General features: G+C 60.3%; 1 protein-coding gene across 1 annotated transcript; it reads left to right on the top strand.

Moving 5' to 3' along the window:
- Positions 1-22908, top strand: LMNB2 (lamin B2). The gene is made up of 12 exons (XM_075544754.1): positions 1-297; positions 7316-7452; positions 7597-7753; positions 8043-8168; positions 17279-17449; positions 17854-17979; positions 18101-18321; positions 18416-18704; positions 18795-18902; positions 19274-19393; positions 19592-19702; positions 20797-22908. The coding sequence occupies exons 1-12, from the start codon at positions 91-93 to the stop codon at positions 20836-20838; spliced, it is 1815 nt and encodes a 604-aa protein (XP_075400869.1). The 5' UTR covers positions 1-90; the 3' UTR covers positions 20839-22908.
- The last annotated feature ends 260 nt before the right edge of the window (positions 22909-23168 follow it).

Below are 23168 nucleotides of genomic sequence, written 5' to 3'. Positions count from 1 at the left end.
CCATCTTGGCCTCGGCGGTGCCGGATTGAATGAGCCCGCGGAGCTGCGGGCCGCCGTCGCGAGCGCCGCCCGAGCCCCGCCGCCGCCGCCATGGCCACGCCGCGGCCCACTCGCGCGGGTGGCGGTCCCGCCACGCCGCTGTCGCCCACGCGCCTGTCGCGGCTGCAGGAGAAGGAGGAGCTGCGGGAGCTCAATGACCGCCTGGCGCACTACATCGACCGCGTCCGCGCGCTCGAGCTCGAGAACGACCGCCTGCTGCTCAAGATCTCCGAGAAGGAGGAGGTGACCACGCGCGAGGTAGCCGGCGGCGCGGGCTGGGCGCCCGGGGGGACCTGGGGGCGCGGGCTGGGCTCCCCGGGGGATCTGGGGGCGCGGGCTGGAATTCCCTGGAGATTTGGAGGCGCGCGCTGGGCTCCCCGGGGGATCTGGGGCGCGGGCTAGGGTCCCCGGGGGATCTGGGAGCGCGGCTGGAATTCCCTGGAGATTTGGGGGCGCGGGCTGGAATGCCCTGGGGATTTGGGGGCGCGGGCTGGGGTTCCCGGGAGATTTATGGCGCGGGATGGCGTCCCTGGGGTATTTAAGGGTGTGGGCTGGGGTCCCCGGGAATCTTGGGACATGGACTGGGATACCCGGGTAATCTTGTAATTCGAGCTGGGAACCCCCACCCCACCCCCAGACAATCTAGGGATCCCCCCCTAGTGAAAGGTGCGTACTCAGAGTCGTTAAGGAATCTGGGGAGCTCTGTGTGGGCGGGGTGCAGGCGAGGGTCCCTAGGAAATCTGGGGGGGCTTTGTGTATTGGGGTATCCAGTGGGGCCCCTGAGAACCTAGGGGACCTTCTGTATGGGTCACGGGGAATCTTGGAGGGTCTCTGAGGACTGGAGCCCCCGGGGATTTGGGGGGCCCTCTGTGCTAGGTCCAGAATGGGGCGTGCCACGATAGGATGCTGAGCGTGTCATGGGACAGGCTCCGCCCCTAAGGGGCGGGTCCGGGAGTGAGTCTGAGTGTTCAGGAGTCCTGGACGATATTTGGGGGGTCTCAGGTCCCCGAGGATTCTTGGGGGGGCTGGGACCCTTTGAGAGGGTCCTGAGGAGGGGTAGAAGGTTGGTCATGCACGTGTCCCCCCCTTCCCCCCACCCCCGTCCGTGGGTTCCGTGAGTTCTGTGATATAAGTTCGTGGAACTTTTGGCCAGCGGTCTCTTGGATCCCTGGTGGTGCAGTGGTTCTGAGTTGGGATGCGATGCGCAAGGTCCGCAGTTCGAAACCACCGGCTGCTCCGCAGCGGCCGGATGAGGCTTTCTATTTCCATAAAGAGTTAGAGTCTGGAAAACCTACAGGATCAGTCCTTCCCTGCCCTATAGTGTCGGCCTGAGTCAGAATCGACTCGATGGCAGTGCGTTTGGGTTGGGTTTGGAGTACATCACTGCCCTAAGGGCAGGAGCCAGGAGTTTTTGAGGTGCTTAGGATCCAGCTGGTGGGTTTGGGGGGTGGAGGCTAGGCGGCCCTACTGGCTGAGGAGGAAGAGGCTAGGAGAGGCCCCTCTCAGGAAGTTTGAGGATGGACACACCCTGGGGCCTTGGGAGGCAGACCTCCCCCTCTGACTTGCCCTACCCACCCATGCCTTGCTCACCCCGCAAGCCTACTCTTGAATGAAGAGGGCTGGGAAAAGGCCCATGGGGGCGGGGGGCGCCCTGCCTCATTACCTTGATAACATGAGAATGAAATTCTGGCTTTGAGAATGGAGGTCCCGACTGAGTGCACCCCAGCTCCTCGGCTTCCCACCTGGAGGGTGGGAAGGGTCAGTCTGCCTGTGAGCCTGAGGGGGAGCTCTCGGAAACCCTGTCCCCTCTGTGCATCGGCAGCGGGTCCCTGGACTTTTCTGGTCTCTGCCCTAATGCAGGACTTGTTCTACATGGGGCCTGTTGTTTTGGGGGCTGCAAGGGGCCTGGGCAGACTGTGATGGGTGGTTGAGGGAGGACGGACTCCCTCTCCACCACCACGGCCTCAGTTTCACCACCTGCAGCCGGGGCACAATTGCTCCTACTGCCACTTTCCGTCTGGCCACTGGGATTGCTCAGGAAGGCCCAGCCTAAAGGGGGTGGTGCTGGTGTGGCACAAGTGCATGTGTGTGTGCACTAGAGCAAGAATGTGCCCATGGCCCCCCACTTCCCTCCAGCCTAGTTGGAATGTGAAGGAGGCCCATTGTCACCTCTTTTGGGGCTCATGAACAGCTGAAAGAGGTCCCCTCCTCCTTGTCACCCTCAGACTCAGGACGTCTGCCACTGTGTGCCTCAAGTTCTGGGGACTGGGTGTGTGTGCTCAGCATGGGCTCAATAGGGGTGTGTGGGACCCCTAGTGGCCTTGGTGGCATCTAAGCAGGTGGGCAGGGCTGAGTACAAGGCCTGGCAGGCTCCCAGGGGACCCTGGGCATTGTCACCAGCAGGAGGGGATGCTGCTGGCATGGAAGGGTGGAAGCCAGGGATGCTGCTCCACACCCTGCAGTGCCCGTGGAAGCTTAACCAGGGGTGGTCACCCTAGTGAGTTTGCCCATCCCAGGGAGTACCTGGCAGGGTCCTGGGATAGTTGTGGGTGTTACAGCCAGGACCTGGCCTCAGGTCAGCGGGGCAGGCAGAGGGCCCAGTGGAGCCTGCGGTTAAGCTCTTTGAAGCCACCCTTTGAAATTATATGAGCATAGCAGACACTCGTCGTAAAAGCCCAGCTCCAGAGGGTCCGATGAAAGGGCCCCTCCCCTGCCCACACACTGGGTGTGTAACCCCTCCCCCCTCAATCTCCCCCTCCCCCCGCCCCCCATACACACACTTTTCCCTGTCTGTCCACATTCTCTCTCACACGTACTTGGGCCCCAGGCCAGGACCAGTTGTTGGTGGCTTGTTTGGTGCTCTGGATGATGCCAGGCTAGGGACTCCGCCCAGATGCCAGCGAGGGGCTGCAGGACTGGCAGGCTTACCTTGGATAGGTGTTGCTGTGGCCAGATGTCACCAGCTGGGGGACCTGGAGGCCACCACTGCCCCAGGGTCAGCGGGCTGAGAGCAGCTGTGGGCAGGGCTGTCTGCCTGGTGCCCTGGCTAGCAGGTGCACCGTCGTCACATGGCCCTCCTTGCCCCCTCTAGGGGCTGCAGTGGGTTGGGCCTCGGGCAGCCAACTACAGGGTCAGCGGTTCTGACCCTTCGGCCGCTTCTTGGGTGAAGGAGGAGGCTGCCTGCTCCCATCCAGATACCCTCTGGGGTCTCTACGTCAACGTGGACCCTGTGGCATGGGCTTAGGTGCCACGGGGCACGGTGGGTTAAGTGTTGAGTGCTAACGGCTCCCGTGGTCACAGGGAGAAGGATGAGGCTGTCCGCACCCTTGCAGAGAGGCGGTCTTGGAAACCCACGGGGAAGTTCTGCCCTTTCCTGTAGGGCGAGCGGCTGTGAGTGGCCGTCACCTCCTCTGCCGTGGGGATCAGTCTGCCCTCTGGCTGACCCAGCCAGCGACACCCTCGAGGATCCCGCTCCCACACTGGGATGCTCCCCCCGGGTGCACCTGGCAGGGTGTGGGGCCCAGAGTTTTCTCCGAGGGGAGAGGGGAGGCAGCAAGTGAGCCTTCCGTTTCTCCCCCATCCCCTGCCTCATGTCCCGTGTCCCCTGCTCAGTGTCCCATTGCCACCTGAGATGGAGCCTGTGGGCACTCGGGGGCCCCAGAGTCACAGCTCTGCCCAGGGGACGTCCCCACACTGCCCTGCAGAGCCCCGCAGGCTGGCCCCACTTCACCGGCTCACAGGGGTGTGACACAGTGTTGGCGTTCCTCGCGACGGCACTGCCCAGCCCGTGTGGGGACCTACCACCCACACTGACACCCCTGCCTCCGAGGCTCAGGAGTGGCGATGACTGGCCTCCTGACCCAGCACTTGCTGTCCGGTTGGGGCCCCTCTTCTCAGTGACCTCGTGTGTGCAGGGCAGGGGTGGTCTCCCCGTCTGTCTTCCTGACTTTGTTGTTGGGTGTGCGCACACACACCGAGTGAGCTCTGCCCCCGCTTCCCGTGTGTGCGGGGCACTGGGGTGAACTGCACCCGAGTGCTTTCCTCCCTGCCACCCAAAGAGGCAGGCAGTCTTTGCTCATGAAGTCAGACCACTAGCTGCTCGGAAGGAAACACAGGGATGTTTACACACGTGATCCCAGGGTCCCTGGAGTCTGGATTCTATGAGAACCTGACCGTCTGATCCTCCAGGAGGATCTCTGATCCAGACGTCGGTCGAGGAGGGTAACTGAGCACTGTGGGGCCCTGGCCTGGGAGACGGGCTCCGCTGTGATGTTAGGGCAGCAGGTTCCTAGCCCACCCAGGGGGTTTCATCCGCCAGCTCTGTGTGTGTAGAGGTTCACAAAACGCCCGTGCCACCAGGGACCCCGTGAGGAAGGAGCCAGATAGTCACTGTCTTCTGCTTGGCAAGCCAGCCAGAAACCCCTCAACTCTGTGGCTGTGTGCCCATACAACTATTGACACACGCTGAATTTGCATCTCACTCACCTACTGCCTTTGTTCTTAGGAAGGTTACCCCGCAGCCCCCCATCTTCTTGAGGATGTAAAAACCATCCAGGACTAGAAGGCTGAGGCCAAACTAGCCGGTGAGCTGCAGTGTCCAGATTCCCTGGGGGTAGCGTGGGGCAGCATCAGCCCTCCACAGAGAAAGGGGAGTGGTAAAGTTACCATCTCAGAAACCCACAAGGGCCGGTCAGTCCCGTCCTGTCCCGCAGGGCTGCCTGAGGCAGCTCTGACTTGATGGCGGGGAGTCTGGAGCTTGAGCTCGGGAAAGAGGTGACCTTAGGAGCAGGCACACTCGGGCACCCACCATGCTGCCAGGAGCACCTTAGACCGGGCGCCACCCCCCACCCCACCCCCAGCTAGAGGGTGGGCAGGGTCAGGAGGAGAGGCATGCCTAGCACATGCCTAGCATCGCACCCACCCCCTCACCCCTCATTTGAGGCCGAGCCGTGCTCCGGACTGGTTAGGGAGTAACAGGAAGTTCAGGGAAGCATTGCCAAGAGCTCCCTGCGCCCGCCCCCGTTTCCCTGCTGACCCTCCTCAGACACAGGCAGCCCCTGCACAGCAGCGGAGGGTCCTGGCAGTGCCGTCGGCGGAGGAAGGGCCTGGCAATCTGTGGCCGTGGCACCAGTGACATGGTTGGTCAGTCAGAACTGTGGGCACACGGGATGAACTTGTGTCCTCGCCTGACAGGCAGGACATCCCGTGCATGCACGCGCGCGCGCGCGCACACACACACACACACACACACACACACACACACACACACACCCTGTCTGCCCATCACCCATCGGTGGGCACGTGGGCTGTTTCCAGGGAGCCTGGAGGTGCGGTGAGCTAGATGTGGGCCTGCTCCCTGCAAGGCCAGCAGCTCGAAACCACCAGTCTCTGAAGGAAAGAAATGGTGTCCTGCTCCCATGAAGAGTGCTGGTCTCAGAAACCCGGTGGGGTGGGGGGCGCGGGGGTGGGTCTGACTTTTCCTGTGGGGTCGCCAAGAGCCGACAGCGACTCCATGGCAGTTGAGGTCTTTGGGGGGCTGTCTCCACCATTTGGCCCCTGTGACAGCTGCAGCCGTAGACGCAGGCGGGTGGGTGGCCTCCCCTATGAGCAGACCTCAGCATAGGTGTGCAGGAGCCGAGTTGCTGGGCCACGTGGCCCCTCTGGGACTAACCTGTGGGGGGACGTGCGGACTTGCCCCAAGGACAAGGGCTCCCCGTGTGTCTGAGCAGAGGGTGAGCTACTGAGAGCCAGGCAGTGGCCCCAGGGCCGCCAGCTGGAGACACAATCATGGCAGCGTGTGTGAGGGCAGGCCGGGGCTGGTGGGGGTGCACCCAGGGTGAATGGGAGCCTGTGTTTGAAGTGGCTGGCTGGGCGGTCACCACATGCGGTGGTGATGGAGAACCCCCCTCCCCTTTGCCACACACAGAGACCAGGTGGCCCTGAGGCAGCATGCTTGTCTGCTGCCTGATGAATCCACTGCCTGGCCCCAGCTGTCCCAGCTGTCCCAGGCCCTGTGGGCACGTGGCAGCTGTGCCGAGGTGGGGCTCTGACCCTGACCCCAGCGAGCCAGCAGGCAGATGGCACGGCATGGGGCGCCGCACATGGCCCCCCTCCCTCCCCGTGGGGTGGGGAGTGGGATGAAACCTGAGCCCAGCAGTGGGTGGCCCCACCTGGCTGCAGGACCTCCATGGGCACTGAGTGGGGGAAGGTGGGGGCAGCGGAGTCCCCTTAAGCCAGTGTCCTGACTCATTTCCACCGTGAGCAGTGTGGTTGCGTGTGTGTGTGTGTGTGTGTGTGTGTGTGTACCTCTGGGGCGGGCCTCCCGTGTGTGTTGGCCGAGCAAGGCTGGCTGGGGAGGGGCCCTCGCTCCAGGCGGCTTACAGCCAAGGTGGTGGTGGCTGTGACTGGGGTCTGGCCGGGGTGGCCACCCCTTCCCTCCAGGTCCCACGAGGGCTGGGAATCAGGCCCCAAAGCCCCTGCTGGGTGTCTTGGTGCCACCAAGACAGAGCCACTGGGCAGAGAGCTGAAAACCCCAACTCCCCGTCCCCTGGCCTTGTGGCCAAGGTATGGTGGGCATGGCCCAGCTTCCTCAAAGGCAGTGCTTCTAAAGTGCACCATGCCTCACCCCCTGGGGGGTGCTCTAGAATGATTGGGGGGGGTGGCGGTGCTGCAAAAGGAGATAGCTGCACTGTATCTCCGGTTGGGGCTCTAGTACATTGTTGGGGGCTGGGGTGCTGGTCATTTTTAGGGGGTGAGAGTCCTGATGGTGTGGTTAGGCTGCGGGCTCTTTTCCACAAAGCTCTCAGTTTGAAAGCACCCGCCACTCCAAAGGGGAAAGACTGGGCTGTCCACTCCCGGGACAGTCACGGCCTCGGGCACGTGGGGGCAGTTTTCTCAGCCCTGGCTCCTGGGTGGCTGGTAGTCAGCCATGGTGTGGTGGCAGTGAGGTTTCATGGTGGTCCGTGACTTGGTGGTGGCTGCCCTTCCACATGACAGTCCTCCCGGTCTCTTTCTAAGTGTAAGTTCCCCACTCCCAGACTTCAGCCCCACCCTGCCACAGTGTGGCTGCTGAACTAGCTGGTAACATCTACCAGGACCCTAGCCCCAAATGCACATGTCACAGGTACCGGGATTAGAACGCCACGCTACCTTTGGAGGCCATGCTGTAGCCGTGTCAGGTTGGGACCACCTGGTATGTGCCAGTCACTGGCTGGTGGCCGCACAGCCCACCGAGGGGAAGATGCATCTCTCGATTCCTCCCTCTCCCTCCCCCAAGGTGAGCGGGATCAAGGTGCTGTATGAGGGGGAGCTGGCGGATGCCCGCAGGGTCTTGGATGAGACGGCCCGGGAGCGCGCCCGGCTGCAGATTGAGATTGGGAAGTTGAGAACTGAGCTGGAGGAAGTCAACAAGAGGTGAGCGCCTCCTTCTGGGGTGGGGGAGCTGCTGGGCCCCAGTGACTCCCCAGCCCTCGGATGTCCCTTCTGAACTGCTTCTGCCTGGCCTGCCTGCCGGCACAGCCCAGCGTCTGGCACGCTGATCCGACTTCTACCTTCCAGTGCCAAGAAGCGGGAGGGCGAGCTCACAGTAGCCCAGGGCCGTGTCAAGGACCTGGAGTCCCTGTTCCATCGCAGCGAGGCGGAGCTGGCCGCTGCCCTCAGCGACAAGCGCAGTTTGGAGAGCGACGTGGCTGACCTCCGGGCCCAGCTCGCCAAGGTGGGCCGGGCAGTGCCAGGCATCCGACCGAGACTCGGCTCAGCTGGGCCAAGTGTGTACGTGTGTGACTGAGGATGTCTCGTGGACGTGGTGTGTCTGCGCGTGTGTGTGTGTGACTGAGGCTGTCCCTGGACGGGGCTGTGTGTGTGAATGACTGAGGCTGTCCCTGGACGGGGCTGTGTGTGTGTGTGTGTGTGTGTGTGTGTGTGTGTGTGTGTGTGTGACTGAGGCTGTCCCTGGACAGGGCTCCAGCTGGCAGCCTTCATCTCTGTGCCCTGGTGCCATGCAGGCGGAGGACGGCCACACTGTGGCCCGAAAGCAGCTGGAGAAGGAGACGCTGATGCGGGTGGACCTGGAGAACCGCTGCCAGAGCCTGCAGGAGGAGCTTGACTTCCGCAAGAACGTATTTGAGGAGGTGAGTGTCCCTGTTCAAGACCCACCCATGGCAGAGATGCGCGGGACCCTCGTATCTGAAAGGGAGAGTGGGTAGGACCAAGCCCCCTCTGCCAGCTCTGGAACGGGCAGACCCTCCTGGTCGCCCCCAGCATCCATGGTGCCCGGCACCCCAGTCTCTGTCTCTGCTGGCAGTGGCCTCTCCCTGGCCGTCGGGCGTAGCATCCACTAGACAACCGGGTGGACTCTCCTCCCCTCCAGAGCCATCCCCTCCTTTCATCTGCTTGGATGTTTTTCCAGACGACGTCATACGCTCAGGTTCTGGGGGCGTCCAGTCGGCCCACTACAGGGATTTCCTTGTCAGCTGGAGGATCATGGCCCACCTCTCCCCCAGCTTCCTGGCCCTCGAGGTCTCCTGCTAAGCACCCCTGCCCCCACCCTGTTGACACCCTGCTTTCTGTGACCTGGCCCCTGGCTTGCTTGAGTGTGGCAGTGGCCCTGGGAGTCCCCAGCCTGTGGAACTGGGGTTTTGTACTGTGACATAGCTTGGGTTGTCATAGTGCCCATTGTGTTGTCAGAGCCCAGAACAGAACCCCCGGGCAGGGTGGGCCCTTCAGGCAGTCACTGCCCGGAAGAGCTGCCGGGCAGACAGATGCCAGTGTATCTGAGGAGCAGCCTTTGCTTCCGGCCAGGCCCAGCCAGTGTGACTGGGGAGGGTCGTGAGCGGAGCTGTGGGAGAAGCCAAGGGTGAACCGGTGAAGGACCTTATGAGGGAGCTCCCGAGCGACCTTGAGGGGAACCCCATCAAGAAGCCTGCTGGGGAGCCCATGCAGGGCCCCTTGAGTGAACCTCTGAGCGACTCTGGTGGGAGGCGGCGCCTAAGGGGCCCCAGGAAGAGCCTGGAGACCCCTGAGGAGCTGGTAAAGGGCCCTGAGGGCCAACCCTCGAGGAAACTTGTCAGGGAACCCCTGAAGAGAGCCTCGAGGGAGCCCATTAAGGGCCCTGAGGGCAAGAGATGTCTGAAGGCGCCCCTGAGGGACTTAGAGGGGACACCCTCGGAGAGCCCCGGGGAGCCTGTGAGGAGACTGCGGGCAGAACCCCTGAGAGCCATGGAGGGGAGGCCCATGAGGAACCTGCGGCTAGGACCCACCCAGAGACCCCCAAGGGGGGCTGAGGGGGAGCCCAAGGGTTATGGGGGCACACCCAGGAGGGACCCTCAGGGGCAGCCTGTGCAGCACCCTAAGAGAGAAGCCAGGAAGAGACCGGTCAGAGACTCTGAGCGGGCACTCCTGCGGGAGCCTGTGGAGGCCCTGAAGCGGAGGGCACTGCTGAAGAGGCCCTCGGGGGACCCCCTGAAGGAGCCCGTGGAGCAATCTGTGAAGACTCCTGGAAGAGAATTGAGTAAGAGAACCTGTAGGAGGCCCAGGGAAGACCCGGAGAAGGACCCGGAAGAGGGGGAGCCTGTGAAGGAGGTGGGGCCTGTAAAGAAGGCAGGGCCTGTGAAGGAGGCGGGGCCCATGAAGGAGGCGGGGCCCGTGAAGAAGGCGTGGCCTGTTAAGAAGGCAGGGCCTGTGAAGGAGGAGCCTGTGAAGGAGGTGGGGGCCATGAAGGAGGCGGGGCCTGCAAAGGAGGCGGGGCCTATGAAGAAGGCAGGGCCTGTGAAGGAGGAGCCTGTGAAGGAGGTGGGGCCCATGAAGGAGGCGGGGCCTATGAAGGCAGGGCCTGTGAAGGAGGAGCCTGTGAAGGAGGCGTGGCCTGTGAAGGAGGCGGGGCCCATGAAGGAGGAGGAGCCTGTGAAGGAGGCGGGGCCTGTGAAAAAGGAAGGGTCTGTGAAGGAGCCCGTGAAGGAGGCGTGGCCTGTGAAGGAGGAGCCTGTGAAGGAGGCGGGGCCCGTGAAGGAGGAGCCTGTGAAGGAGGTGGGGCCCATGAAGAAGGCAGGGCCTGTGAAGGAGGAGGCGGGGCCCATGAAGGAGGTGGGGCCCGTGAAGGAGGAGGAGCCTGTGAAGGAGGCAGGGCCCGTGAAGGAGGAGGAGCCTGTGAAGGAGGCGGGGCCTGTGAAGAAGGAGCCCGTGAAGGAGGCGTGGCCCATGAAGGAGGCGGGGCCCGTGAAGGAGGAGGCGGGGCCCATGAAGGAGGCAGGGCCCGTGAAGGAAGAGGCGGGGCCCGTGAAGGAGGCGGGGCCCGTGAAGAAGGCAGGGCCTGTGAAGGAGGAGGAGCCTGTGAAGGAGGCGTGGCCTGTGAAGAAGGCAGGGCCTGTGAAGGAGGAGCCTGTGAAGGAGGCGGGGCCCATGAAGGAGGCGGGGCCCGTGAAGGAGGAGGCGGGGCCCATGAAGGAGGCAGGGCCTATGAAGAAGGCAGGGCCTGTGAAGGAGGAGCCTGTGAAGGAGGCGGGGCCCGTGAAGGAGGAGGAGCCTGTGAAGAAGGCGGGGCCTGTGAAGGAGGTGTGGCCTGTGAAGAAGGCGGGGCCTGTGAAGGAGGCGGGGCCCATGAAGGAGGTGGGGCCCGTGAAGGAGGAGGAGCCTGTGAAGGAGGCAGGGCCTGTGAAGGAGGCAGGGCCCGTGAAGGAGGAGGAGCCTGTGAAGGAGGCGGGGCCTGTGAAGGAGGTGGGGCCTGTGAAGAAGGAGCCCGTGAAGGAGGCGTGGCCTGTGAAGAAGGCAGGGCCTGTGAAGGAGGAGCCTGTGAAGGAGGCGGGGCCCATGAAGGAGACGGGGCCCGTGAAGGAGGCGGGGCCCGTGAAGGAGGCAGGGCCCGTGAAGGAGGCAGGGCCTGTGAAGGAGGCGTGGCCTGTGGAGAAGGCAGGGCCCGTGAAGGAGGCGGGGCCCATGAAGGAGGCGGGGCCCATGAAGGAGGAGGAGCCTGTGAAGGAGGCGGGGCCCGTGAAGGAGGCGGGGCCCGTGAAGGAGGAGCCTGTGAAGGAGGCGGGGCCCGTGAAGGAGGAGGAGCCTGTGAAGGAGGCGGGGCCCGTGAAGGAGGTGGGGCCTGTGAAGGAGGTGGGGCCCATGAAGGAGGCAGGGCCCGTGAAGGAGGAGCCTGTGAAGGAGGTGGGGCCCATGAAGGAGGCGTGGCCTGTGAAGAAGGCAGGGCCTGTGAAGGAGGAGCCTGTGAAGGAGGCGGGGCCCATGAAGGAGACAGGGCCCGTGAAGGAGGCGGGGCCCGTGAAGGAGGCGGGGCCCATGAAGGAGGCAGGGCCTGTGAAGAAGGCAGGGCCTGTGAAGGAGCCTGTGAAGGAGGCGTGGCCTGTGGAGAAGGCAGGGCCTGTGAAGGAGGCGGGGCCCATGAAGGAGGAGGAGCCTGTGAAGGAGGCGGGGCCTGTGAAGGAGGCGGGGCCCGTGAAGGAGGAGCCTGTGAAGGAGGCGGGGCCCGTGAAGGAGGAGGAGCCTGTGAAGGAGGCGGGGCCCGTGAAGGAGGTGGGGCCCATGAAGGAGGCGGGGCCTGTGAAGAAGGCAGGGCCTGTGAAGGAGGAGCCTGTGAAGGAGGCGGGGCCCATGAAGGAGGTGGGGCCTGTGAAGGAGGCGGGGCCTGTGAAGAAGGCAGGGCCTGTGAAGGAGGCGGGGCCCGTGAAGGAGGCGGGGCCCATGAAGGAGGCAGGGCCTGTGAAGAAGGCAGGGCCTGTGAAGAAGGAGCCTGTGAAGGAGATGGGGCCCATGAAGGAGGCGGGGCCCGTGAAGGAGGAGGAGTCTGTGAAGGAGGCGGGGCCTGTGAAGAAGGCAGGGCCTGTGAAGGAGGTGGGGCCTGTGAAGGAGGCGGGGCCTGTGAAGGAGGTAGGGCCCATGAAGGAGGAGGAGCCTGTGAAGGAGGCGGGGCCTGTGAAGAAGGCATGGCCTGTGAAGGAGGCGGGGCCCGTGAAGGAGGCGGGGCCCGTGAAGAAGGCAGGGCCTGTGAAGGAGGAGGAGCCTGTGAAGGAGGCGTGGCCTGTGAAGAAGGCAGGGCCTGTGAAGGAGGAGCCTGTGAAGGAGGTGGGGCCCATGAAGGAGGCAGGGCCCGTGAAGGAGGAGGAGCCCGTGAAGGACTTAGAGGGGCAATCTACGAAAACTGCTGAGGGGAGACCCCCAAAGAACCCCGAGCAGCACGTGAAAGAAGCGGAGGGGGAACCTGGTCTGGTGGACAGACCCCTGAAGGCCTCCAGAAGGACCCCGCCGCTGGGGGAGCCCTGGGAAGAGAGCCTTGAGAGGAAACGCCCGAGAGAAATGCTCTGGGGAGCCGAGAGGGGCCCTGGGGCCGGCGGCGAGGGGAAATGCATGGAGAAAGCCTTGGGGGGACCCGCGGAGGACCCTGGACGGGGCTGTGAGAGCGATGCTGAAGGGGGACCGCTGGAGCAACCCGGGAAGGACCCCGAGGAGGCACCAACGAAGAGACCTTTGAAGGAACCTGCTAGGAAATGTAAGAGGAAAGCAGCGAGCAGACCCCTGAGGAGGGGCCTGACGAAGGACCCTGAGAGGGAACCCCAGAAACAGCCTCTGAAAGGACCCGGGAAGGACGGCGAGGGCAACTGTTCGCAGAAGCTTTTGAGGGAGCCGGTGGGGGACCCTGACGGGGGGCCTGTGAAAGACCTCGAGGAAAAGCCCATGAACGACGCTGAGGGGCCACCTATGGAGAACCCCCAGAGAGAATGTAGTAGGGGGCCCTTGGGGGAACCTGTGAAGGACCTGAAAGAAGAACCCATGGGAGACGCTGAGGGGACACCTGTGGAGAACCCCCAGAGGGAACCTCTCAAGGGACCCTTGGGGGAACGCATGAAGGATGCCAAGCAAGAACCTGTAGAAAGTCCTAAGCAGGAACCTGAGGAGGAAACCGTGATGGACCCTGACGGGCAGCGTGTGCCCAGATCCCTGAGGAGATCCTTCAAGGAGCCTGGGCTGGCGTCCACCAAGCGACGGCCTCTGAGGAAGCAGCTTAAGGGCCCCAGGAAGAAGCCCAGGAAGAGACTGGCAAAGAGGCCCACAAGGGGATGTGGGAGGAGACCCCAGAGGAAGGCCAGGAGGCGCCCCGTGAAGGAGCCCCTGAAAGGAACTGTGAGGAGCCCCCGGAGGAGAACGCTGAGGGCTCCCACCAAGGTGGGTCTGCGGGCTGGTAGGCTCAGCCTTGGGGTGCATCAGTATTTGCGTGAAATGACGGACTCTCCTTAGAACTCTCTGCTTCTGCAAATGAACTGCCCAAGAAACGGGGCACCGGATTTCCGTGGCACATTAGTATTTGTAGGGTAGGAAGTGGAGGTTTTCCCACCCCCAACTCTGTTCCCCTCCCCACCATCCTCACCAAACCCGAGAGGCCACCCTTCGCTCTGCCCTTACCTTCCGGCCACTTACGCACAGCCTCCTGGCAGGCCATGCCAGCTTCTCTTGAGCCTGTGCTGCCTATATAAAGCCTGTGCTTTATATTAAATCATTTTATTGGGGGCTCTTACATCTCTTATCACAATCCATACATTTTTCCATGTGTCAAGCACATTTGTACATGTTGCCATCATTTTCAGAGCATTTTCTTTCTATTTGAGCCCTTGATAACAGCTCATTTTCTCCCTCTCTCTCTCTCTCATGAACCCTTGATAAGTAATAGATTATTATTTTCATATCTTAAATCATCATCTGTTGCCCTTCACCCACTTTTCTGTTGTTCATCCCCCTGGGAAGGGGTTATATGTTGATCCTTGTGGTCAGTTCCCCGTTTCTCCCCCCACCTTCCCCTTATCCTCCTGGTATCTCTATTCTCATTGTTGGTCCTGAGGGATTTATCCTGGATTCCCTGTGTTGTGGGCTCTTAATCTGTAGCAGTGGGTATGCTCTGGTCTAGTCCAATTTGTAAGGTAGAATTGAGGTCATGATAGTGGTGGGGGGAAACATTAAAGAACTGGAGGAAAGTTGTATGTTTTATCAGTGCTATACTGCACCCTGACTGGCTCTGTGACCCTTCTGGAAGGTGATGTGTAATTGTCTACAGATGGGCTTTGGGTCTCTACTCCACACACACTTCCCACCCCCAATTCACATTGGTATGATTTTGTTCTGGGTCTTAGATGCCTGGTACCTGATCCCATCAACACTTCATGATCACACAGGCTGGTGTGCTTCTTCCATGTGGGTTTTGTTGCTTCTCAGCTAGATGACCACTTGTTTATCTTCAAGCCTTTTAAGACCCCAGATGTCATATCTTTTGATAGCCGGGCACCATCAGCTTTCTTCACCACATTTGCTTGTGCACACATTTGTCTTCGGCCATCGTGTCGGGAGGGTGAGCATCAGAGAATGCTGGGTTATTAGAACAAAGTGTTCTTGGTTGAGGGAACACTTGAGTTGAGGCCCAATGGCTTGTTTTCTAAACCTGCACTGAGCAGCTCGGCACCCTGAGGATTGGGCTTCCCTCCCACAGTCTGGTTCACTTCGGCACCGAGGTCACTATGTGGGCCCACTCCTGCCCAGAGGCTGGGTCTCTGCTGTCCCCAGGTGCTGAGGAGGGTGTGACAGTAGTTCTTCCATCCTCTTCCCGCCTCTGTGCTTCCTCGTCCCTAAACAACAGCTCTGGTGCTGTCAAATCCACACGGTGCTGTGCAGTTGGTTCTGACTCACCACCACTGCACGGACAGCAGAGGGAAACACTGCCGGGCCCAAAGTACATGAGATGGGTGTCGCCATCCTGGCCTCTGAAGGAGCATTCTCGGCGGACTTCTTCCCTTCCAGATTTGTTGGTACTTGGGGCAGTCTATGACACTTTCAGTACTCTTCTCCAGCACCATCATTCAAACGCATCTCTCCTCTTAGCTCCTCCTTATTCACGGTCCGGCTTTCACACTTGGAGGAGGGGATTGCAAAGACCGGGGCCCTGGTCAGGTGCTCGCCAGTCCTTAAAGTAACACCCTTGCTTTTCAACGCTCTGAAGAGGCCTTGAGAATTTACTTGATAAAATGCCTGTAGTTTGAGTTCTTGACTGCTACTTCTGCAGATGTTGATTGTGGATCCAAGCAAGCCCAAATCCCTAACAACTTCCCTCTTCCCTCCATTTATCAGTGTATCCAACCTACTGGTCCAGTTGTGAGGATTTGGGTGTCTTTACATTGAGTGTGGTAATTCTCACCGAAGGAGGCCGCAATCTTGTGATCCTCATCGGCAAGTGCTTCATGGTCTCACTTGAAGCCAGCAAGGTGTGTCACCATGATAGTGCCGCTGTTAATGAGCCTTCCTCCCATCCTGACGGGTTGGTTGTTCTTCATACGTTTTCTGCTCTGCACACAGACTGAAGTGTGGTGAGAGGATGCACCCTTGATGCACACCTTTCCTGACTTTACACCGTTCAGTGTGCCCTTGTCCTGTTCACATAATCTCTTAGCCATGTGCAGGCTCCTCCGCACAACGTGGTGTTCTGCAATTCCCATTCTTCTCAACACTATCCATAGTTTGTTAGGATCTACACAGTTGAACGTCATGGTGTAGTCAAGACAACACAAACATATTTCTGGTATTCCCTGTTGACATCAATGATCTCCCATGTTCCATGTCCTTTGAATTTGGCATGAAACTGCCAGCTTCAACCATTGTTGGATGGTCTAGACCAAATATTACTTGGTGTGTGCTGTCAGTGACGCTGTTCTGTTTAGTATTCTATTGGGTTGCCCTTCTTTGGACGACATAGATGTAGAGATCTCTTTTAGTCAGTCGGCTGGTCAAGTAGCTGTTTTCCAAATATCCTGGCAGAGAGGAATGTTCTTCCAGTGCTTTGTCAGTTTTTGAAACATTTCAGGTGGTATTTCGTTAATTCCTGGAGCCTTGTGTCTGCCTGATGCCCACAGTGCAGGCCGGGCTTCTTCCCTCCGTGCTGTTGGTTCTCGATCATGTGCTTATTTCTTGCAGAGGGTAAATGTCCACTAGTTCTTTTTGGTACAGTGACAGGGTCTGCTTTTCATCTCTTGATACTTACTGCATTGTTCAATATTTTGCCCATAGAATCTTTCAGTATAGCAACTCGAGGCTTGACTTTTTCCCCTGAGTTCTTTCTGTTTAAGATATGCTGAGCGTGTTCTTTTGGTTTTCTGGCTCTAGGTCTTTGCACACTACTTCATTATAATATTTGATTTTATCTTCTTGAGTTGCCCTTGGAAGTTTTCTCTTCAGCTCTTTGGCGTTCATCATTTCTTTCATCTGCCTTAGCCACTCATTAAGAGCAAGTGTCTGTCTCTTCTGACATCCATGCTGATCTATGTGTTCGTTTGTTTTTTTTCTGTGACGTCTTCATGTATGATGTTCTTGATGTCCTCCCACAGCTTTTCCAGGTCTTCTGTCGTAAGTGTTCACTGCGGTACATCTATTCTTGAGATGGTCTTGGAATTCAGGATCGACTCAGGTTGTCTTGGATTTGTTTTAATTTTCTTCAGCTTCAACTTAAACTTACATATACGTGATTAATGGAATGAATGTTCCACAGTCAGCCCCTGGCCTGGTTTTAGCTGCTGATAGATACTGAACTTCACCATCAATCACCTTGTCCCACAGATATAGTCAATTTGATTTCAAGTTCAGATTTCCAATTCCAAGTTCCAGTTATTAATTGATGTTTGCAGCTGTTTCTTCCCATTTCAGTCATACCCCATCAGCAAATGAAGGTCCTGAAGGCTTTACCCACCTATGTCATTATGGTTGACTCTACTTTGAGAAGGCAGCTTTCAAGTGTGCAATTCGGTGTCTTAACTTCAGAGTTGTTCAGCCATTACCATACTCTAGTTCCAGAACATTCCAGTACACTAAAAATTCTATCACCTTGCCCACAGAGCACCTTGGCCCCACTTTCCTAATCCACTAGGAAACCACTGACCCCCTTCGTGTTCTGTGGGTGTCCCTGCGAATGGGATTAGGTGACCCTTGCCCTTTTGTAAAGTCTGGCTTCGCTCACTGGGCACGTGGCTGTGTGGCCTCCAGAGGGTGGGTGGTCACGCTGAAACTGGGTGGCTGCTGCTTTTCAGTCATTGCGGGCGGTTCACTCGATCGATCGATCGATCGAGTGGCAGTCGATGTGTGAAGGAGTGACAGGCAGTTCTCCAGTGGTCATTCTGTGCTTGAGGCCACGAGGGGACTGGGCGGGGCCCACCAGGGGTGGTTGCGCCCCCAAAGTCTGGGGCCACTTCATGGGCTCCGACCTGTCCCCCAGGAGGTGCGGGAGACGCGGCGCCGGCATGAGCACCAGCTGGTGGAGGTGGACAGCAGCCGGCAGCAGGAGTACGACTTCAAGATGGCGCAGGCGCTGGAGGAGCTGCGCAACCAGCACGACGAGCAAGTGCGCCTCTACCGCCTGGAGCTGGAGCAGACCTACCAGGCCAAGGTGGGCGGGGCCGGGGCGGGCCTACCGGCCTGGGTGGGCGGGGCGAGTGGCTGTGCAACCTGGAGCTGACCTACCAGGCCAAGGGGGCGGGGCAGGGGCGGGCCTACCGGCCTGGGTGGGCGGGGCGAGTGGCTGTGCAACCTGGAGCTGGAGCTGACCTACCAGGCCAAGGTGGGCGGGGCCGGGGCGGGCCTACCGGGCCGTGTGGGCGGGGCAAGTGCACCTCTACCGCCTGGAGCTGGAGCTGACCTAACCAGGCCAAGGTGGATGCAGTGGGTGGAGCTGGGACAAATGCTGCTGGACTTGGGAGCTGGAGCAGACCTGCCAGCCCACTGTGGGCACAGGTGGCCTGGATGCCCTCCCTTAGGCAGATAGATAGTCCAGACCTACACTTGACCCTGCAGCTGGAGAACGCCAAGCTTAGCTCCGACCAGAATGACAAGGCGGCCAGCGCTGCCCGCGAGGAGCTCAAGGAGGCCCGCATGCGCGTCGAGTCCCTCAGCTATCAGCTGTCTGGCCTCCAGAAGCAGGTGAGCCTGAGGGTTGCCCTTCCCCCTACCACAGATCCCCCCAGGAGGTAATGGGTCCCCTGCCTTTGGGGGTCAGTCAGTACACCCGAGTCAGCCCTGACCCGTCCCCCTCCTGCTCCAGGCCAGTGCTGCTGAGGACCGCATCCGGGAGCTGGAGGAGACCATGGCTGGGGAGCGGGACCGGTTCCGGAAGATGCTGGACGCCAAGGAGCGGGAGATGACCGAGATGCGGGACGTAATGCAGCAGCAGCTGGCCGAGTACCAGGAGCTGCTGGACGTGAAGCTGGCCCTGGACATGGAGATCAGCGCCTACCGCAAGCTGCTGGAGGGCGAGGAAGAGAGGTGGGCTGAGGCAGAGCCAGGTGGGGGTGGTGCCAGGGGCAGGTGACTGGCTGTGCTGACCTCTGGTACTTACTACCTGCTCTGTCCCCCGCAGGCTGAAGCTGACTCCCAGCCCGTCTTCAAGAGTGACCATCTCCCGGGCTACCTCCAGCAGCAGCAGCAGCGTGTCCATGGCAGGGCGCCCTGGCCGCAGCAAGCGGAAGCGCCTGGAGGTGGAGGAGGCGCTGGGCTCGGGCTCCAGCGGCATTGGCTCAGGCGGCAGCAGCAGCACCACCACCAGCAGCTTCCAGCTGTCCCAGCAGGCATCCGCCACAGGCAGCGTCAGCATCGAAGAGATCGACCTGGAGGGGAAGTTCGTGCGGCTGAAGAACACTAACAGCAAGGTGCGACCGCAGGGCTGGTCGGAGCCCGTGGGGAGGGCACTGCTGGGGAGGACCACACGGGGACTCCCATGTCACCTCTGCCGTCTGTAGGACCAGTCCTTGGGGAACTGGAGGATCAAGAGGCAGATGGTGGGTGGGGATGAGATCGCCTACAAGTTCACGCCCAAGTACGTCCTGCGGGCTGGACAGACGGTCACGGTAAGTGGTGGGGGCTGGGCTGACCACTGGGCTTGGGAGGGTGGCTGAGAAGACCCACCCTGGCCTGAGTTCATGGGGCTGACTGCAGCGACTCAGTGGTGTATGTCGCAGCTGTGCTCCAAGCTCCTTACGCCTGCAGGGGAGATGGAGGCACAGAGAGCCTGCGGGTCCTGCCAGCTCCGTGGTGGAGGTGGTGCTCAAGCATGGACCCTGAGGCCCCACAAGCTGCCCCAGAGACTCCTGCTCGGTCTTGTCCGCTGAGTGCCCGCCACACTGTGAACCTCAGCTTCTTTTGTCTCTTGGGCACAACCCTCGGTGTGGAAGGGCTGCATGGCCGAGGAAACTGACAGCGGCCCTTCCTGTGCCCTCAGGTGTGGGCAGCAGGCGCAGGCGTGGCCCACAGCCCCCCCGCCACGCTTGTGTGGAAGAGCCAGAGCAGCTGGGGCACGGGTGAGAGCTTCCGGACGGTCCTGGTGAACGCCGACGGGGAGGTGAGTGGACCGTGGCAAGCAGCGGCTGCTGCAGTCTTGCACTTGTGGGAGCTGGATGCTGGGGTTGGGCTGGGTGGGCGGCGTCTGACTTTGCCTGGCCACAGTGTGCACAGCACAGCAGGTGTGTTCCACCTGCTGGGACAGCCTGGGCCAGGCGCATCCTCGTGGGCAGGTGCCCAGCAGTGCCGTCTCTCGCAGGAGGTGGCGATGCGAGCCGTGACGCAGTCCTCAGTGGTGCGGGAGGCCGAGAATGGCGAGGAGGAAGAGGAGGAGGCAGAGTTTGGCGAGGAAGACCTTTTCCACCAGCAGGTAGAGGCCCATGCCCACCACCTACCTGGACCTACTCATTGATCGGGTGGATGCGGACACTCATTTGTACACAGGCTCACATGTACATACCTCCCTAAACATAGGCTCACGTGTACATATGTACACACCTGTATAACAGCCCCATGCACACATGCTCATACCAATAAATACCTGCTTACATGTACACTCCCCATGTGCACTTGGCCACACCCTGCGTACCCAGTATTCCCCTGCTCACACCCACATTCATGCATGTTTACGTAGACATACAACCATACACGGTTTTTTCATGAAAAAGTGGAATTTTTAAATAATGGGTTTTTTCTACGAGCTCTTTGAAGCCCCCCTTTGTATGGACACACTCATGTGTTCTCTCTCTCTCGCTCTCCCCCCCCCCCCGACCCCGTACATAAGTTCATTCAGGCATAGACACTCACATACCAATCTCCCCTCACCTCAGCTCCCACGTGGACACACGCCCATCCCCACCCGTACACACAGGTCTGCACACCCCTTGCCTCACAGCTGCCAATGCGTGCACACACACGGTTGTGCCTCTGGGTGGCAGACCCCTCCTGCCCAACAGAACTCACAGCTGCAGACAAGAAAGGTGAGGGAGAAGGTGGCATTCAGGTGCTGCTACCGGGGCACCGGCGGGCTCTGCGCTGCTGTCAGTCACAGGATGCTGCCAGCCTGCCAGGGGCTTGTGGGATGCTGGGTGGGCATCTCAATAGCCTGTGACACCAAGGCCTTAGCCTCTGTGGGTTCCCCACAGCCACGTGCCCCCATCACTCTAAGTTACCAGAGGTCTTAAATGCAGCTTTGGGAGGTATGTGTGTGGAGGGGGGGAAGGGGAGAGAAGAAACTGACAACTCACACCCTTGTTGAGCGTCCATACAGAAAGCCTCCCCACTTCAAAACCCCAAGAATGTGGCCAGTGGGGTAAAAGGAAGGTTCTGGAAATGGAGGCTGATCAGCAGCAGAATTTGTGGGGGGCAGGCCAGCTGACTTCCTTTCAGGGGTGGGGTGGTGCCCAGCCTCTCCCGAGCTCCAGGGATGCCCCTGACTCTTGCCATCTTGCTCTGTCTTGCCAGGGGGACCCTCGAACCACCTCCAGGGGCTGCTGCGTGATGTAAACGGACCTCTTCACCCCTGTCTTCACCGAGGCCACTGAAGACTCTTTTTATATCACTGGCTTTCTTTAGTCCCTGATACATTTCTAGACGAATTTTTAAGCAACTGCCAGCACTTGCGGGGGGGAAGGGAAGCTGAACATTGGCATTTGTGGGTTCTGGGACCCTCCCTCCCTCCACGGTAGCGGGAGTTCCCTGGGCCCTGCCTCACCTCCGGGTTGAATGTGAGGGCTAGGAGCTATAGGTCAAAGGGGAGCTGGGCTTGGCGCTGGGGACCCAGCTTGGGGGCAGGGACAGGCTTCTTTGGCCTTCCGTGGGCGGAGAACCCAAACCTATTTAGTTACTGATTTTTGTTTGTAAGCTTCTGAAAACCAAATTCCAGAGCCCTCCCCGGCCTGGCAGGCTTGGGTGGTTGTGTCTGCGCTGAAGAACCTGGGATTGTGGGGGTTCGTGTCACCTCTCCTGTCCCCACGGTGGGGGCTCCCTGCAGGGTTTACCGCCCAGCACACACTGGGCTGGGGGCGCCCCGAGGTGGCCTGCTCTTGGCTGTTCAATGCACCTTCCTCATTGTGATTGTGGAGCAGCTTGGAGGGGAGGGGAGGGGTTGGGGTAGGTAGGTCCAGATCCGTCCTAGACTCCACATTTGAGATTCACAGGAAGTTGGAGGGGGCTGATCCGACTGGCCCCACGGCCTCAGAAGCAGAAACCTGAGGATTAGGAGAACAAAGGCTGGCAGAGCTTGCTTCTGCGGCCCCGGGGCCCCAGGTGATGGTATCTTGAAGCCCACAGGCTCAGATCCACAGTGTAGCTTTGCTCTCCCGCTTCCTCACTGACGGCCCCTGGGCTGGCCTAGGCCCTAGTACACCCCGCCCCACCAGCCACCCGCCTGCATTCACCTTCCCATTGACGCTGCCCACTCTCACACACAAACACAGAAGTTATTTTTTTAATGGATATTTATTTTTTTACATTGGTCACTACGCAGATCACAGGGGTCCAGGACAGGTGGGGGGGTTAGCCCCCTCTCCACAAGGGTGGGGGCCAGCTCATGGGCGCCAAGCCAGAGTGGCCACTACCTTCAGAAAGTGCAGCTCTGAACCTTAGAAGATGCTACACTGAGCCACTAGTGGGTGCAGTTCCTGGGTGGAGGGGTGTCCCCAGCCTCCCTGTGGGGGCGGGGGCTTGCAAACTGGTTGGCGCCCCATTGGCTTCCCGCTTCTGCAGGCATCACTGGTGGTGGTTGAGGAGAGCTCAGGCCCAGACCCAGAAGGTAACAAGCCTTCCCAGCTAGAGTACCCCCGCCCAGGGCTCCTCCTCTTGTAGCAGCCTTGCCCCCTACACACTTGTTGGGGGGATGGGATGAGGGGGGGGAGGCCTGTTGGGCCCCACAGGGCATTGCCAGCTTGCAAGACACCCAAAGATGTGCAGACACTGACCGCCAGCAGGACAGACCGTATGGGCCCCCTGTGCAGGCTCTCATGTCTGAAAAGGCGCTGGAAGGCAGGTACCCACCCAGCGGTCCCCAAGGACAGAGCCGGAACCTGGCTTCCCAGCCTGGGGGACTAACGCCATTCCGTGGAGCTGGGCCAGGGGTTCGCCAGCTCAGAAGGAAGTGTGGCCCCTCAAGTGCAGGTGTCCGGGCGTTTTCCTCCTGTAGCTGGTCTTCACACCCCCACGCAGATTAGAGCCGCAAGGCACTGGCGGGATCCCGCTGGTAGAGCCGCGCCGCGGCTTCAGCAGCAGCGCGTGTGCGTGGCCGATTTGCCCGTCCGTGAAGCGTCTGAGAATCCCTTTTGACCCATAGTTTTGGAGGACAGACGGAGCAGCCCGTGAAGGACTGACCCAGGTGTGGGTCACGCAGGGCCCCCCAAAGCAAGGCTTTTCACTTTAGGGTTCTGTGTTACGTGAGCCGCGGCGGTTCTGTGCAGGTTCCATGGCCGAGGCTGTGCTAACGCTGGTTCTTAAAATGCATGCCAAATGTGTGGTCTTCGCCTTCCCCGCCCAGTGGTTTGTAAAACACATTTTATGACTGGAAACTTTTGTACAACACTCCAATAAACATCTTCATTTTAAGTCTCGACTCCCGAGCTCCCTCCTGTCCGGGTCACAGAGGAGCGCCCCTCCGAGGACGTTTACTGGCCTGTGTGCACGGGTTCACACACGCCTCGCGCGAGGTTTGAGAACCCTGTCCCTTGTCACGTGGGGAACCTGACCCTTCGCCATCTCCGTCTCCGACAAAGCGCAGCGTAGGCGCGCCGTGTGCGCACGCGTACCGGGACCGGAAGTGGGCGCGCGCGCACGGCCTTGTGGGAGTTGAAGTCCAGCCCTCCGTG

This window comes from Tenrec ecaudatus, chromosome 1 (genome assembly GCF_050624435.1).
Source record: "Tenrec ecaudatus isolate mTenEca1 chromosome 1, mTenEca1.hap1, whole genome shotgun sequence".
Classification (NCBI taxonomy): Eukaryota; Metazoa; Chordata; class Mammalia; order Afrosoricida; family Tenrecidae; genus Tenrec; species Tenrec ecaudatus.
The sequence above is the reverse complement of the archived record's forward strand: the minus strand, read 5'-3'. Positions and strand labels throughout refer to the sequence as shown.